Genomic DNA, 14,491 nt, shown 5'->3' on the forward strand with positions numbered 1-14,491 from the left:
TCCAAAAGTCTGTGATTTGAACTTTATGACTGTCGTGCTGTTTTACCATTTTGCTGTGCATACACAACTTTATATATTTTGGTATACTAACAGATGATTCAGGCCTATAACCTGTAATATTTTTAACGACTATTTTAAGACCCTCCCAGGAAGTTAGAAATTACGACTATGAAATTGGTCATTTACCTAGTAGATTCTAGTAGATTATAAGCTTATTTATTTCAGTAAATTAGTATACAAGTGGCCACTTTACAAGTTTTTATCTTGCTCCTCTTTGCATTACCTTATAATCCCCCCATCGTTGCAAAATCAGTGATTTCCCCTGGAAAATTGTCTGTATAAGCCTATAGGGCATATGTAAATCTGTTCATTTATATGGCAAGGTTTCAGGGCTTTTGTGTGGAATTTTTCACCACAAGAGTTCCACAAGATATTGGAGTTGTACAAAAATGAAAAGTTCAACTAAATAAATTTTATTAACATTTTCAACTTAGAATTACTTTGATAGAGTGTTTCTGGTCTGTGGTGTTTTGTACACGAGTTCCACAAGATATTTGACTTAAAAAAACAAAAAACAATCAATTTTTTACAAAAATTCTTTTCTGAACCCATTTGGAACATGGAAAAGTAGAAAAAGTTATAAAAGTACTTAAAAATAATTTTTTCTAATCAATGGGTTTTTGATCTGCACTTTCACAACTAGTCTTTGAATTAAAAGAGCTCATGGGACACAATTTTAATTGGGTTTTCATTTTTACTTAAGCAACATTTGATTGATGACAATGTTATTTTCTGAATATACTGGCACTAAATTTAGAAGATTTGAAATAATAGTGATTTTAAACAAAAAATGGTTCATTTAATTAAACTAGTATATCCATTTTGTTACATACGTTACACATGACAATAAGCTTATTCAACGCAAGGTGTAAAGAAAAGGCTTGATATTTGACAGATTTTCTTGATTTATACACATTGAATAACATCTCAACTTCAATTTCACCCCTGGTTTTTACTTTAAGCAATATTAATTTTTCCTCAATAAACAAATGAAATAATGAGTTATTTATCAGTGAAAATTTTTCGATGTACATCAATATACGGATTGCCATAAAGTATGAAATGAAGTAAATATCAAAGATTTTTTTTTTTTTTGTCTTGATGTGTAATTCTTGCAAGAAACCATTGTGTAATGCCAGCATGAGTCATGATCTGCTATATGCTACAAGAAATACGAATGTAAGCATATGTTGTAAAATTCAACTATACAAGTAACCACATCGGTGAGAGTGATGAAACCCCCGAGTATAGATTCATTACCTTCACTAAGTTCGATGATGAGAATTTTCTGCTTACGTTAAGGAGCGGTAAGCAATTTGATTGGTCCAGACTTTGGAACATAACATCTGCTTTTAATTGAGGTAGAATGTTTAAACTCGATGTAGATGTTCATTGGGTAAATGTCTTGACTGAGTTCAATGATTAACATTTCGAGCTAAAGCTAAGCAGAGGTAAGCAATTTAATTGGTCGATGCTTTGGGACAAGATAACTTTGATTCTATCTGATAGAGAGGGATGAAACTTAGCGTATAGTTGATAATCAGTTTGATTGCTTGAAACTTTTGAACAAAATTAATGTGCTATTAATTAATGTGTCATTTATTTATTTTGGGATTTCAGCGGGGCACATCAGCCTCACTGTTTGCTTGTTTTTAGAAAATTGAAGATGGGGGCAGGTGCCTCTGTTGAAGGTGGTGATCAAATAGAAGATCAAATGTATGCACAGAAATCCAGTGCAGCTATGACAGGCGATACATCAGCTGAAAGGTCAAAGACTTCCCTTGTCAGTAACAGCAATGTTATAAAAGGATCAAATAATTTACTTGTACAGAGATCAAAAATTCTAGGTAAGATTAATTACTTGTGCCATTAATATTTAGTGATGAATATTTTTTTTATACTACAGGCCCACACTTCATGTTGTCCACTCCCCTCCCACCCCTCTGTCCATTCACTTTTTTTGTGGACACAATTTTTATACGTCGACATTCATAACGTATATTGCCGTCTCCTCTGTCTATGTGGGTGTGTGTGCGTTTGCATAATGGTGTATATCAAGGACACACATCTGAATACACACCTTCTAATCGCGGACCTGTGTCAACAGAGGACGTCCTCGGTTCAACCAAGGACTTTTTGGACTAAATCCAAGACTGTGACGGTGTTCAGAAGCCTGGATTTAATATCCCATTTGATTTTAAGGTTGATCTGAGGTGCTCCGCGTTAGGCGGTATTCTACAATTATGGTGTATCTTTCGTGTGTGTGATCTGAAAACGGAAAAATATTATTGTGTGTATCAGGTCCGCGGTTAGTGTTTATTGGACAGCGAGAGTATCAAGTCCTCGGTTAACCGATTTCTACCATACACATCATATATGGTCACGTGGGAGAAACAAGTTATTATTTCTGCCATATCTATACTTAATAACCGTTTTCAACCCGTTCGATATTAAAAATAAAACCATCTAGTCATTATATTACTTCTGACTGAAGTTTCGAAGTTTTTACCTGGCGTAACATATAAGATTATTGCTGAAATATTAAGTATAAAAAAATATATTTCAACAATTGAAATATTAATAAGTCGTGCAGTTTCAAGTAGTGACACTTGTTAAGCCACTTACAACTGTCTTAAATATAATGCGTAGGTACCACAGACCAATTTTTTGCCTTGCGAATGAACTACAGATATAAATTGGTGAGCCTCTGGAGGCGTTGGGATCAGGTTTCCCGGTGTCTCAGGGGAGCTCCTGAGGCATTGTGAGCCACGTGAACTCACCGGGAGGCATTGTCAGTAAAACAGGTCTGGGAGGCATTCCCGGAGCTTTTCAGATCTACAAGGAAAATCTGGGGATGCTTCCCTGGAGCTTCCGCGAAATATTTGTGAGAAAATTGAGACGGTTACTACCGCAAAATTACTTGGAATTCAAATTGACCAAGACCTTAATTGGGAAGCACAGATAGCAGATATGTCTAAAAAACTTGCATCAAAAATATTTCTCCTAAATAAGATAAAAGATCATTTACCTTACGAGACAAGAATTTTGTTTTATAACAGTTACATACTACCAATATTTGATTATTGCTCTATTATTTGGGGAAATGCTACCAAAAGTAGATTAGACATTCTTTTAAAATTACAAAAGAGGGCAGCAAGAGCTATTCTTGATGCACCGATTGAAACTCCGTCCACCTCTTTATTTACTAAACTCGGTTGGCTTACCCTTACACAGAGGATTCTTTACAATAAAATTGTCTTATCATTCAAAATTATTACATTTAATACTCCACTTTATCTAAATTTCCATTTTATTGAAAAATCTCTTGTTTCTAAAACGGATATCTTGCTCCGTTCACAGACCAGTAAATCTCTTTTTCTTCAAAAATGCAAAACGGAATCCATGAAACGTACTTTTCATTATTCTGCATGTCTTTTATGGAACAATCTGCCTTTTGATATAAAGATGTGTAAAAATGTTGAAAATTTTAAGATTAAACTGAAAACTCATTTATTTTACACACTGAAGGAACCATAATATTCAACTGATGACATACTTATTATTTTTAACTTGCAACTGCATTCTATTTTATTTTGTGTGTAATTATAGTGTTCTTCCTATATTCTACTTGTATAATGTATATGTTTTGTAGTTTGGGAGTGACTTATCAAACTTCCCACTTTAAAATGCTATTGCATTTCTAATGATTTTAAATTTATCCTGATATTACATGTATATATGTCTTTGTAGTTTAGGAGGGACCTATGGAAGATTAGTTGTTTTTTTTGCAAACTAAATACGTTGCCTCATTAAATAAAGTTTTTATTATTATTATTATTATTATTACCGAAGCATCCGTCATCCATGCTGAGGTAATGAGGATATTTAAATCAGGGATGGCTAGGGGAAGACATTGGAAAAATTTCCAATACAAGCTTCAGAATTTTTCGCAGTTATCCCGAGGCCTCCCGATGGTTCCATAGGGCACACGACAACCCCGAAGCTTCCCGAGGCATCACCGAAGTTTCGGGAAAAAAATGTTTTGCTGAAGCTTCACTGCTCTAGGGAAGCATCTCCAGAGCTTCCCCATGGACCTGGAAAGCTGCCGGGATGCCTCCCCGGCCAGTTTTCCCAACAAAACATTGGGAACACATCAAAGCTTTCCCGGGGTCTCCTGGGGATCATCAATTTCCATCGGTAGTATATCATCGACGCAAAAAATACCCAGTTGGATAGAGGCATAAGTGCCGCCGATATGTAACCACGCAAGATACCGAGATCTCCCGACATGAAAATTCACCCGATGATGTTAATTATCGGCGAAGGTACCCCGGAGCTTTCTCGATTATTGGAAGCCATCCCTGATGATTCACAGCAATTGCTTGGGGGCATTCCCAGAAGTTTGTGACCATAGCGGAAGCATCAGTGCACACTCACTAGACCACGCCCGATGCTTAATAAGTTAAATTTCTCATGGGACTACTCCGTTTTTTTGGGCAAAAACATCGGGACCCATCTGGAGCAAATTTTTTGATTTCCTTATTGCCGATGATTTTCCCCAGTGGGGAAATATAGTTTGTGGAATATAGTTAGTGATCTGCACTTTTCCAAATTGTATTAAAGAACTCAATATGAAAGACTGGGTTTTGTTATTAACATTTTGATCCACACATCTTAGTTATACTAGATCCCACTGTATACCCTTTGCATACTACTGATGTTCAAGGACGATCCCACGCTTAACTTAAACAGTGTATTGCATACAAGTAATATATCGAATAAACATACATAATAGTTAAAATCATCATGTTATGAAAATCTTTTTAACATTTAGATTGATGAATTGTCGTTTGACATCAATGTGTCATAAACAAATGTTCCATAAACGGGAATTTTATTCTAAAAATATCTCGTTTTTATATGAAAGACAACGGAATTCTTTCGTTTCAAGTAAATATCTTGAAAATGTAAGTTAATATCTTAAAAGTTTAAGTTAATATCTTAAAAGTTTAAGTTAATTTAAGTTAATATCTTAAAAGTTTAAGTTAATATCAGTTAATATCTTAAAAGTTTAAGTTAATATCTTAAAAGTTTAAGTTAATATCTTAAAAGTTTAAGCTCCTTTAAGTTAATATCAGAGTTTATGTTAATATCTTTAAAGTTTATGTCAATATCTTTAAAGTTTATGTCAATATCTTTAAAGTTTAAGTTAATATCTTAAAAAATTTAAGTTCTTAAAAGTTTAAGTTAATATCTTAAAAGTTTAAGTTAATATCTTAAAAGTATAAGTTAATATCAGAGTTTATGTTAAAGATAAATTATAGGAGATTCGATAACTATAATAGTTAACATATCATGTTGAAACTTTGCATACTTATTCTTTATACCATAAGGAAAATCCCTATCGTTTGGGGAACATGCCCAACCCCCAGGAGCAGAGCCACGCCCATATTTTTTTTGTGTGTCTGTGTGTTGCCTACATGCCACAATTCTTATGATCATCTTTAAACTTTACATACTTATCCCTTATACCCTAAAGATGATCCCTATTGTTTTTGGCGCATTCCCGATCCCCAGGGGCAAAGCCACGCCCATTTTTGTATTTGTTTATGCCCCAATCTTTATTCTAGTCAACAAATTGTACTATTTTACAACATTCCAATTAATTGATGATACAAATTTCATCTTAACACACCTAATTTAAAAAATTGGACAAATTCAACTAAATGATTTTAAAAGCCTAACGTAAACCTTTTCGAATGTGACTTGGATTTAAAAATATTTTCGAACCTTCCGGACAATTAAAATAGGATGTAATGGATAACTTACATAACAGGTAGGACACTTAAACATCTAATACTTAGAATAAGGCTATTATTTATTTTCTGGAGCTGTCAAGCCAGCAAGAGTGTTATTGTCCCTTTAACATATCATCTTGAAACTTTGCATACTTATTCTTTGTTCCCTAGAAACATCCCGATCGTTGATGGTGCATACCCAAAACCACTTATACTTATTCTTTCTATCCTAAGGAACATCCCTATTGTTTGTGGTGAATGCCCAACCCCCAGGGGCAGAGCCATGCCCATTTTTTTGTGTGTGTCTGTATGTCACTTACAGCCCGCAATGCTTAATCGATCGTATTGAAAACTTTTTTAATACTTATTCCTTATACCCTAAGGCTGACCTCTATTATTTTTGGTGCATGCCAGACCCCCTGGGACAGAGCCACGCCAAATGTTTGTGTGTCTTTTGTGTCGCCTACAGGCCACAATTCTTAACAGATCCTTTTGAAACTTTGCATACCTATTCCTTACACCCTAAGAATACCCCTAATGTTTTTTGGTGATTACCCAACCCTCCAGGGGGAAGAGCCTTACCCATTTTTATACGCCCACATTTTCATGTGGACATATTATGCCGTCGCCCCTATCCGTCCGTCCGTCCACAATTTGTTTGTGGACACTCTACAGGTCACAATTCTTATCCGATTTTAACGAAACTTGAAATATAGGTGTATCTCCAAAAGATCTCGGCTGCTTTCGATATTTGCATGTATCGGATCTAAACTTCATGGATTATGGTCCCTGTTTGTACGTAAAATCACGTTTTTGGCTTGTGGTCCCTATAAAGGTCACAATTTTCATCCGATTTTGTTGAATTTTGAAATATAAGTTTATAACCCAAAGATCTCGGTTCCATTCGATATTCGCGCACATCGGACTGTAACTTCCTGAATTATGGCCCCTGATTGTATTGTGGACCCTATAGAGGTCATAATTTTTATCCGATTTAAAAAACCCGTATAAGTATATCACCGTTACACCATAAGGACGACTGAGTTCGAATTTCGTGAAAATCGGCCCAAAATTGACAGACAAAATGGCCGCCATTCGTTCTCAAATAAATAGCGTAAAAATATGGTATATCAAGGTTGTGGACCCTATAGAGGTCACAATTTTTATCCGATTTTGTTGAAACTTGAAATGTAAGTTTATAACCCAAAGATCTCGGTTCCTTTCGATATTCGCTAATATTGGACCATAACTTCCTGAATTATGGCCCCTGATTGTACGAAAAATCGCGTTTTTAGCTTGTGGACCCTATAGAGGTCATAATTTTTATCCGATTTAAAAAAATGTATTATTATATCACCGTGACACCCTTCCTGAATTATGGCCCCTGATTGTACAAAAAATCACGCTTTTAACTTGTGGTCCCTCTAGATGTTACAATTATTATCCGATTTGAAAACACGTTCAAATATATCACTGTTACACCGTAATTTTGCCCGAGTTCAAATTTTGTGAAAATCAGACCAAAACTTCCGGACAAAATGGCTGCCCCTCGTACACAATTAGCGTAAAAATATGGTATATCAATTTTGTGGACCCTCTAGAGATCACAATTTTCTTTTGATTTTGATGAAACTTGAAATGTAAGTTTATAACCCAAAGATCTTGGTTCCTTTCGATATTCGCGCATATTGGACCATAACTTCTTGAATTGTGGCCCTTGATTGAACAACAAATCAGGTTTTTAGCTTGTGGTCCCAGCAGAGGTCACAATTTTTATCTGATTTAAATAAAATGTGTGAATATATCACCATTACACACTACCCAAACTTAACTTCCTGGATTATGGCCCCTGATTGTTCGAAAAATGGCATTTTTAGCTTGCGGATTATCAAGAGGTCACATTTTTTTTTTCCGATTTTAAAAACCATTTATATTTCACCATTCCACCATAATGAAGGTTGAATTCGAATTTCGGGAAAATCGAAATGCCCCAACAAATTGGCCACTCTTTGTACACAAATTGTGTAAAAGAATGCAATACGAAGGTTGTCAACTCTCTAGAGTTCAAAATTTTTATCTGATTCTGATGAAACTTAAAACATATCTTTATATCTCAAAGATCTCAGTGCCTTTTGATATTTGCGCATTTCAGACCATAACTTTCTGGATTATTGCCCCTGATTGTACAAAAAATCCTGTATGTTTTTAGCCTGTTCTCTATCCATCTCTTGCTTGTGGATTCTCTAAAGATCACAATTTTTCTTTCGATTTTAAAAAAACGTTTAAATACCTCACCATTCCACCATAATGAAGGTTGAATTCGAATTCGGAAAAATCGAAATAAAACTGCCTGACAAAATAGCTGCTCTTTGTACGCAAATTGTGTAAAAGTATGTAGTACAAAGGTTGTGTACCCTCTTGAGGTCACAATTTTTAAGTGATTTTTATGAAACTTAAAACATCTTTATGTCCTAAAGATCTCAATATTGTATTTCAGACCATAACTTTCTGGATTATGGCCCCTGATTTTACAAAAAATCGCTTTTGTTTTTAGCTTGTTCTCTATCCATCTCTTTTTGGGAAAAAGGACATATTCTACAGAATTATACTCTATACTGTGTGAAAGGTACTTACAGAAAATAAATAATGAATAAATAAAACTTAAAAATGTTATCAGGATGTGACATCATTGATGAAAATCATCAAATTTGAATGTGGTTTTCACATGCGTATGGCCTAACTTAAAGCTATGGACCCTATAGAGGTCACAATTTTTATTCACACATCAATTATTTGTATCATAACATTGAAAGGAACCAAGATCTTTGGGTTATAAACATGAATTTCAAGTTTCATCAAAATCGGATCAAACTTGTGTCCTCTCTCTAGAGGGTCCAGAACCTTGATATACCATATACAGTGCACTGTATCACATCCGACATCGTAGGGATCGTTACAATATGTCGGATTACGCAGAGTGTCGGAATGCCCAGTTTTTTCAAAACCGGAAATATTGTAACTTCGAAAACCGGAAGTGTTATTATAATGTAGCTTCGAACATAGAACTTCGAATCAGCAGAATGTTATTCCCTTTAAAAATGATAAACCTTTCTGTACATTCAAAATTTTATTACATTCATTTTTATTTCATTTAACATGCATAGGCATATTGAATAGGTCAAGTCTTTCGTTAATATATCTTCTTCGCCGTCTTCAGTTGATCGCACTCTTGTCTTTGCTATCACGTGTTCATTGGGCGTACTCGATTGAACATTCCGGAATTGAATTCTCTCAATCCCAAAAATAGTGAAAATCAAGTGAAAATGGGTACTTCGGGCTACAACGCATGCGTCAACTGGATATATAAATATCTCATCCAACCATGCAGCCGAAACCGGTTCGTCATGTTTAATTACGTCACAATTTTACTCACACCACCTCCGTCGTCGGGACTGACAGAACTGTGATAGAACTGAATTCTGCGTCACTCAATTGCAATTCTGTCAATTCAGGACGTTCCGGACTGTGAATCGAGCATCCCCAGGTCTTCGTCACACGGTTCGAAGAGATCCGTTGGTTGACAAAACTTATAGGTTATTCAGGTTCAATCGGCATGCGCAACGAATGTTTCCAACAGGTGCTAGGAATATTTTTACGACTGTGAATTCGGGGGAAAATTCGTGGATATTCTTGAGTATTTGTCAATTACTTCAGATATTTCTCGCAAACCAGCGGAAGAAATACGCGACATGTCGTCATATCCTATTCCTTCTCCCACAATTAGTAACGGGGAATCTATAACGATAGAGTTGATCGGTTCCTCAAATTAGGGACCGCACCAACATACGTGATATATATGGCAATTCCAAAACTTAGTGAAGACAACTAGGTATTTTTATCACGCCATGATAACAGAACCCAACAGCAAAATTGCCAAATAGCAGTTGAATACTAAGTTTGATTGTAGACTAAGCATGCATGTCTTGACGAGTTCCAAATTATGCTATCTATACTAGAAAAACTTAGTACATATCACACAATTCAACAAACTAGTCCGGTTATCCAAATAATTCCCACTTGTTTATATTATTTTAAACAACACAGTCAAATGGATTGGGAGCCTTAGAGTCTATGCAAATAAGCATTTTATAACGGCAATTCTTTAGCCGTCTCTGTTCACCATTAAACGGCAGCAGTTGCTCCAGTGATACAGCACTGCTCAGGTTTATCTAAGATCCTTTTTGTGCTTCAGTCCCCGACGACTATATAAAGGGAACATCTGCACAATTTCATTTAAGCCTGATGGGTTCGAAATGAACAAAACAAGTTGCTTCACGAGAGAAATCTGAGACGGCTACTCGCCACTCATAGATTTCTAATTTTATTTGTGAACACATCAACCTATTATTATAGTAGTTGTGCCTTTTGAAAATTAGAAATCTTTCGGATTTAATCATGTTTGTGTTTCCTTTAGTAACCTTACCAGCTAAGAATTTTATAACTATGGTCATCTCAAATGAGAAACCAAACCCAGAGTCAAACACTACCTAGGGATAAGTTGACCCTTTATCGAAACGACTCGGATAGGTTTTGCGTCCGGAACATTACTGGAGTATATCTGCCGATCAGAAAGCAAGCGTTTTGTTCTGCCTTCAGCCATTATACCGGAGTACAAAATACTCCATAAATTGAACAACAAATTTATACCATTATACCAGAGTCAAAATTCTCTGGAATTTGAATAGCAAACTTAGACGATTTTGATTCCATGTAGATCGTATAGACTGAAAAAATATTCTGGTCCTTATACGCCTTATAAAAATATGGACGCTCAAAACCGAGTGAAAATTATTTTTACCTCACCAGAACAAAATTTGATCGTTTATATAACGGTTTATGACCCCCACCATTGTTCAATTTAGTAAGCCCTCCCAAGAGAAATGGCATCTATTATCCTATCCAGAAAGAGCCCATGCCTTGCACCCTTCACAAAAGCCAATCAAATCATTTAGAAGGCTGATATTCAAGTAGAAATGTTACGATACAAATAATTGGGCTCTCCATGACTGATCCCGACTGAGACATAAATGATATGTCACGTTGGATAATATTTGAACCATTTTAAATCGAAATGGATTCACACTTAAGAACTTCTGCAACGGATGGCTATACAATTTCATAAGATTTAGTCCCAAAGCAAGGGTCCCCACATTCTTTATATTTATGTGTTTACAAATAACAAATTTTCATAATAAAGATATCTTGTGATATGCTCCGGAAACGAAATTGGGATGGACAGAGCCTTTTTCAATATTTTTCCTTTACTTCGTTCGGTGCGGGATAATAACATACGATAAAAATTAAATAGAAAATTAGTTTCTAATTTCAAGGGTAATCATTATTCGATGCTTTCGATTTAACCTTTAGTCAAATGATATATTGGATTATTGTGGTATTTTTAATGATAAAAAATAAATATTGTCAATAAAATTTTCATATTGTGATTAATTGATTTATTGAAATTATTGTCTACCCATACACTTGAGAGAACATAAAAATACATTTGTTCAGATCTAAAACATAAATCGGTCACACATTGTACTGTGGCTCTATCTGCAACGCTGATGGATAACAAAATGGCGCCCACGACGTCGATTGGTCAGACTCTCTATATACAAGGCTCTGCTACAAACCAATTTAAAAAATCTGTTTAAAATGCAGCAATTTGACTGTCATCAACGAAAATCAACTGGCGCTATTGCACTTTCGCACCTCTACCAGTTCCTGTAGTCGTAGAAATTCGAAATTTGCAGGGGATGTTCAGGGGGACTAGCCTTGATCTCGCACCAAATTTCAATTGAATCGATCAATAACTTTTTATTTTACCGACTTTTTATCTTCAGACGAGATACGAGTTTATCCGTTCGACGCCATTTTCTTTGTTGACTATTTGTGACCGGCCGCAGCTAAATGAGTCGGAATGCGCGCGAATAATGAGATAAAGACAAAAAAAGTGAAAATATTGATTTTGGTCGAAATTGAGATTTTCACAAAAATGAGTCTATAGATATACTATCTATCGAAACAAAAGATCAAAATAGCAATAAAACATTTTAAAACACCTGTATTTGAACGTTTTGTAAGAGTACCGTATTCTTAAATCTGTCCTATTTCTTAAAATTCTCGGCGAAATTAGTTATTTTTCTTCGTTCGTAGTGGGACAACCGGTCATTCCTCTTGCATAATAATTGGCATCGTTGTAAAGTGGAGCATCTCTAGTTTACAAATATGATCAAAATATTGTCGATGAATTGATTTTGAACGGATACAATCGAGTTTTAAAACCCCCCAAAAATATAAATAAACTCCGCCTGTTGCCATGATGTCTACACAACTCGTTTGCTGATTGGCCCAGACACCGCGTGCAAGACATTATCGATATATATTTGGTTTTGGGGTAACTTCATGTGATTCACTCTGATAAGTGGCAGAAAAAAAAATTAATTCTGATCGTATATAGATTGCCGTTGAGTGTTAATCGAAAGAACGTGGCTGATGATGTAAATTAATCGACAAGCGGGTGTGTGTCATTGAGTAATACTATTACTAATCAACTGTCACGGGTCAATGATAAAACCGTCGACAACTCATTATTTACTCCGAATAATTAATCCAAGTGGTGATTATTTGATATCTCATATCATCTTTAAAAAAATAATCTATAGGCCTTAAATGGAAATAAACAAAATGGCCAATAATTTTCTTTTCGAAGAGAATTTTATTGATAGCTGAATTCCGTTTACTGTCGCTTCTTCATACGGCATGCAAAGTAAGGAATGCATCTGGAATATTATTGTTTAGAATTCTCTAATCACCATGGGTCGAAAAAAATGAGAACGACCAACGAGCCGAAATGCGACGATTCTCGAGTGCTAATTAATTGATGAGATATACACAACAATATACACAACAGACTACTAATGTATAGATTGTTCTTCAGTATAACACTATCATGTGAATATTATGCTGTATGTGTTGTGTATGTTTCGTTACGAAAGGAGTGTATTTATTACGATTTTCGTCATCAGCACCCTTGAAATCCTAAATAAAATACATATTAAACGACGAAATAGCAAATAAATTGCGGAAATAGTCGGATCAAATTTTGACTACAATTTTCGTCTTCAGCACCCCTGAAAATCCATGGATAGATATATTCAACGACAAAACAGCAGATAAATGGCCTGGGATTTTGTTTTGGAACATGCCAAATCTTTGACTTGCTTTTTCTCAAAACTTACTTTTGTGAGTTGGGTACCTTCTAATGGACACAGCTCAGTCAATTTTTGCCCAATTCAAACCAACTATACACCAAATTGAAGGTAATGAGTTGGAGAATGTGCAAATAACAATAACTCAGTTTTCAAAATTCCTCATTGTGACTCAGTATGCTATGGGGGGGGTCACATTTAGACTGGAAAATGGCGATGACTAGTTGGATTGGCCTTTAGGTGTGAATATTGATGTGACCTTGACGCTGACCCTGACTTCAAATTTCCCATCGAGATCGGGACCTTTGCGCTTATATGTGCTAAGCCCGTATTTCTTGCTGTATGTATGAGGTTAATGTCCGGGGTTTAAAGCAGGCAACTCAAACTTTTCAAAGTCAGTTTTTGAACATCTGACCTTGGCTTACGACCTTCACTCCGTAACCATTTCAAATGGCCATAATTGACCTTTACCGATGTGACAGTTTGAATTGACTCCCGGTGTGTTTGCCCTGGGCCCTTGTGCATGTCCGAAACTGTTGTTTGCATTAACAACGAAGCTATACCTACTTCCGGCTGTGTGATTAGTTCAGGAAAAAGTATTACGTATACCAAATGACAAAACCCTAACCAATAGAGATTTGTCATTAATAAACAAACTGTTACCGTGATTAGCTGTTGTTTTAGTGATTAGTAGTTACACCGTACACGATCAACTGATCTATGTTGTTTGGCTTGAAATTGATATTTCTATCGTTCGTGATTTGTTGCCGTTGTCTTTTTTTTTTAGTGATTAGTCGTTACAAGTTTTAATTATGTTTTGAATATTGGCCTTTATATGATTGGGATTTCTCTGTATCATTGTTATTTTAATTTTGTACTTCTTATTAACATTTTTACAATATATGCTATGTGATTTATTACTCAAGCACAAATCCTTTGTCAAGCAAACCATGGGATCTAAATCTGAAAACACCCATTTCTTGAACATGAATATATATTTATCACCCAATTCCATACAAAGAAAAGAAAGTGGTAATAAATACTACATGTATTTGGGTTTAAACATTCATGCAAATTGCACCAGGGTCAATTATTTTGTATTAAATTTTCGGATTGTGGACGGGAATATACTGAATAATAATAAAGATCGTCAATTTGTATTTCTAATTTTTATCGAAATAAACAAACAATAGAAACTCGACACCCTCTCCTGATAGCAACCGATTTGACCATAAGAAAATCTTCAGAGAAAACCTACCACGTCCAAGCCAAGATTATGGCCTTTTAAAACGGTTACAGAGTGAAGGTCGTAAGTAAAGGTCAAATGTCCATAAACTGCCTTTGAATAGTTCGAGTTCAGTT

General features: G+C 35.3%; 1 protein-coding gene across 1 annotated transcript in view; it reads left to right on the forward strand.

The window, feature by feature from the left end:
- The window catches only part of LOC126828357 (uncharacterized), a 209,077-nt gene that overhangs the window by 29,684 nt on the left and 164,902 nt on the right, over positions 1–14,491 (forward strand). The window contains exon 3 of the mRNA XM_056102298.1: positions 1,717–1,907. Within this exon, the coding sequence (XP_055958273.1) occupies positions 1,727–1,907 (181 nt within the window). The 5' untranslated portion in view covers positions 1,717–1,726. The remainder of the gene's footprint in view (positions 1–1,716; positions 1,908–14,491) is intronic.

This window comes from Patella vulgata, chromosome 7, assembly GCF_932274485.2.
Source record: "Patella vulgata chromosome 7, xgPatVulg1.2, whole genome shotgun sequence".
NCBI lineage: Eukaryota > Metazoa > Mollusca > Gastropoda > Patellidae > Patella > Patella vulgata.